The sequence below is a fragment of the Eimeria mitis genome, genomic scaffold, assembly GCF_000499745.2.
Source record: "Eimeria mitis Houghton genomic scaffold, Emh_scaff744, whole genome shotgun sequence".
Lineage (NCBI taxonomy): Eukaryota > Apicomplexa > Conoidasida > Eucoccidiorida > Eimeriidae > Eimeria > Eimeria mitis.
In genome coordinates, this window is record NW_013575433.1 from 6,910 (window position 1) to 8,642 (window position 1,733).

General features: G+C 49.2%; 1 protein-coding gene across 1 annotated transcript; it reads left to right on the plus strand.

Annotated features, from left to right (window-relative positions):
- Positions 1-225: 225 nt before the first annotated feature.
- EMH_0021310 (uncharacterized protein) lies at positions 226-1,473 on the plus strand (the record flags this gene model as incomplete). Its single annotated transcript, XM_013501738.1, has 4 exons — positions 226-270; positions 484-538; positions 720-883; positions 1,060-1,473. 4 exons carry the CDS (start codon positions 226-228, stop codon positions 1,471-1,473), a joined length of 678 nt encoding a protein of 225 aa, XP_013357192.1.
- Between the last annotated feature and the right edge of the window lie 260 nt (positions 1,474-1,733).

The following is a 1,733-nucleotide window of genomic DNA, read 5'->3' on the forward strand; positions in this document are numbered from 1 at the left end:
ACCCTGTAGCTAGATGCTCCACTGTTGATTGAACCGTTTCGTTCATTGCAAAATAATTGCTCTTTTCTTTAGTGGTGTAAATATTTGCACAAGTACCAAATTTAGCATCTGCAGCACTCTTGTTCCGCGAGAATTTTTCACCCTTCTGATTGCCGTTCTGTTTCAGACCTCTGCATCAAACGGCTCTACGTGTGCTGTAGATCTCCGGGAAGCAACGGACACCAAATGCCTGCTGGAAAAGTGTTCCAGCTTCGTGTGGCTGCACAGAGTGTAAGTAGCACGATACTTTAAGGGTAGTTGAGCTATACCAGTGCATGCATACACTGGCAACTTGCATTGCCACAGCAATTTTCTCCGGTGTATGGTTCCCGCAATACGTCTAAAGCACAACACTTAATGATAGAACGTGAATCATTGAAATCTAGAGAGTGGGCCATCCACTGTGTTGGTGAAATCCCAGCTGCGATTTGATTGTTAACTTAGGTTTTGGAGCAGTGTGGTGGACGGTGCCATGTTGCGCACCATCTGCAAGGGTCTTGTAAGTCCTGAAGGAGACGTAGTTGATTTTGCGTGCTGAGCATCCTTCATGCTTTGCCCGAAGTAGTGTATCAAATTGGTCTGGATGCAGCAAAGTGTGCACAGGTAGTGCATGCTTCGTAAAAGCATTGTGAAGGAGGCAGCGCCCCGAGTTGTTCCGTTTCGCGGAGTGTATTATGCAGCTCTTGGTAAGGGTCAACAAAGTAACGGAGGACTGCAACATCACAAGCGTGAAGCAAAGGGCGATCCTTCCTGCCTCGTGTGGTTTGTCGCGCAACCCGCTGACGCGTCTCCACAATGTGTATGGGCGAAGCATGAGGACAATATTGTATACTTTATGGTACCGGTAGGTCCATGGAAATGTGGACTGCTTTTGTCATGTTTCTTGGATATGGGGTTGACGCATGGTGCGGCAGGTCCCCTTGCTGATATGGTAATATATCGCATTTGGCATCCCCGCGTGTACTATTGCGTTCGAGGGCACGAACGGTAAGGATGCCGCCAACTGGTCGTGTTCTTTAGGACAGTGGCACATGCACGAATATTACGAACATGATTTTGAACAGAGATCCTCATTCGAGGCCATCTACGTCAAAGGCTGACGAGCCTGACGTCTCTTTCATTGTGCGTTTTCCTCTAAGTCCTACTTACCCGAATGGGTTTCTCTCGCACGCTGGGGTTTTGCCCGTCGCCCGTGGGGGGCGCCGTCAAGTACAGGATGTCATGGAGGCGATTGTCCCGGTGCGAATGTCTGAGCGGAAAAGTCGAATGTTTGATGCGAGTTGCATGCAGGCGTACGGCGAGGAGGGGATTAAAACAGAGAGCGTGCATAAGGCGTATTTCGTCATTGTGATGGACTCGAGAATTGGTGTGCCTGCACCGTGGAGTTCGACGGCTTTCCCATTTGTGCGTCGCATTGAAGTTTTTTCTTGTTGAAAAATGGCACTGCTCGCGAATTGACCAAGAGCAATTGTGGATGGCAATGCAGGCTCTGCGTTTTGCAGTCGATGTGCGCAATTTGCATCGAGGATATTCGTTGTTAAGCGTCCATCCCGTAGTGTAGTTTTGGCTTTGTGAGGTGAGTCAATGGGGCTTGAAGTCTGGGGATTCTGGCAAGTGCGCGCATGGGCCTACTAGACACGCTTGTTTGATTCATCTATCTTGTCCATATGAAACTACGAAATAGCGGGCGCGGC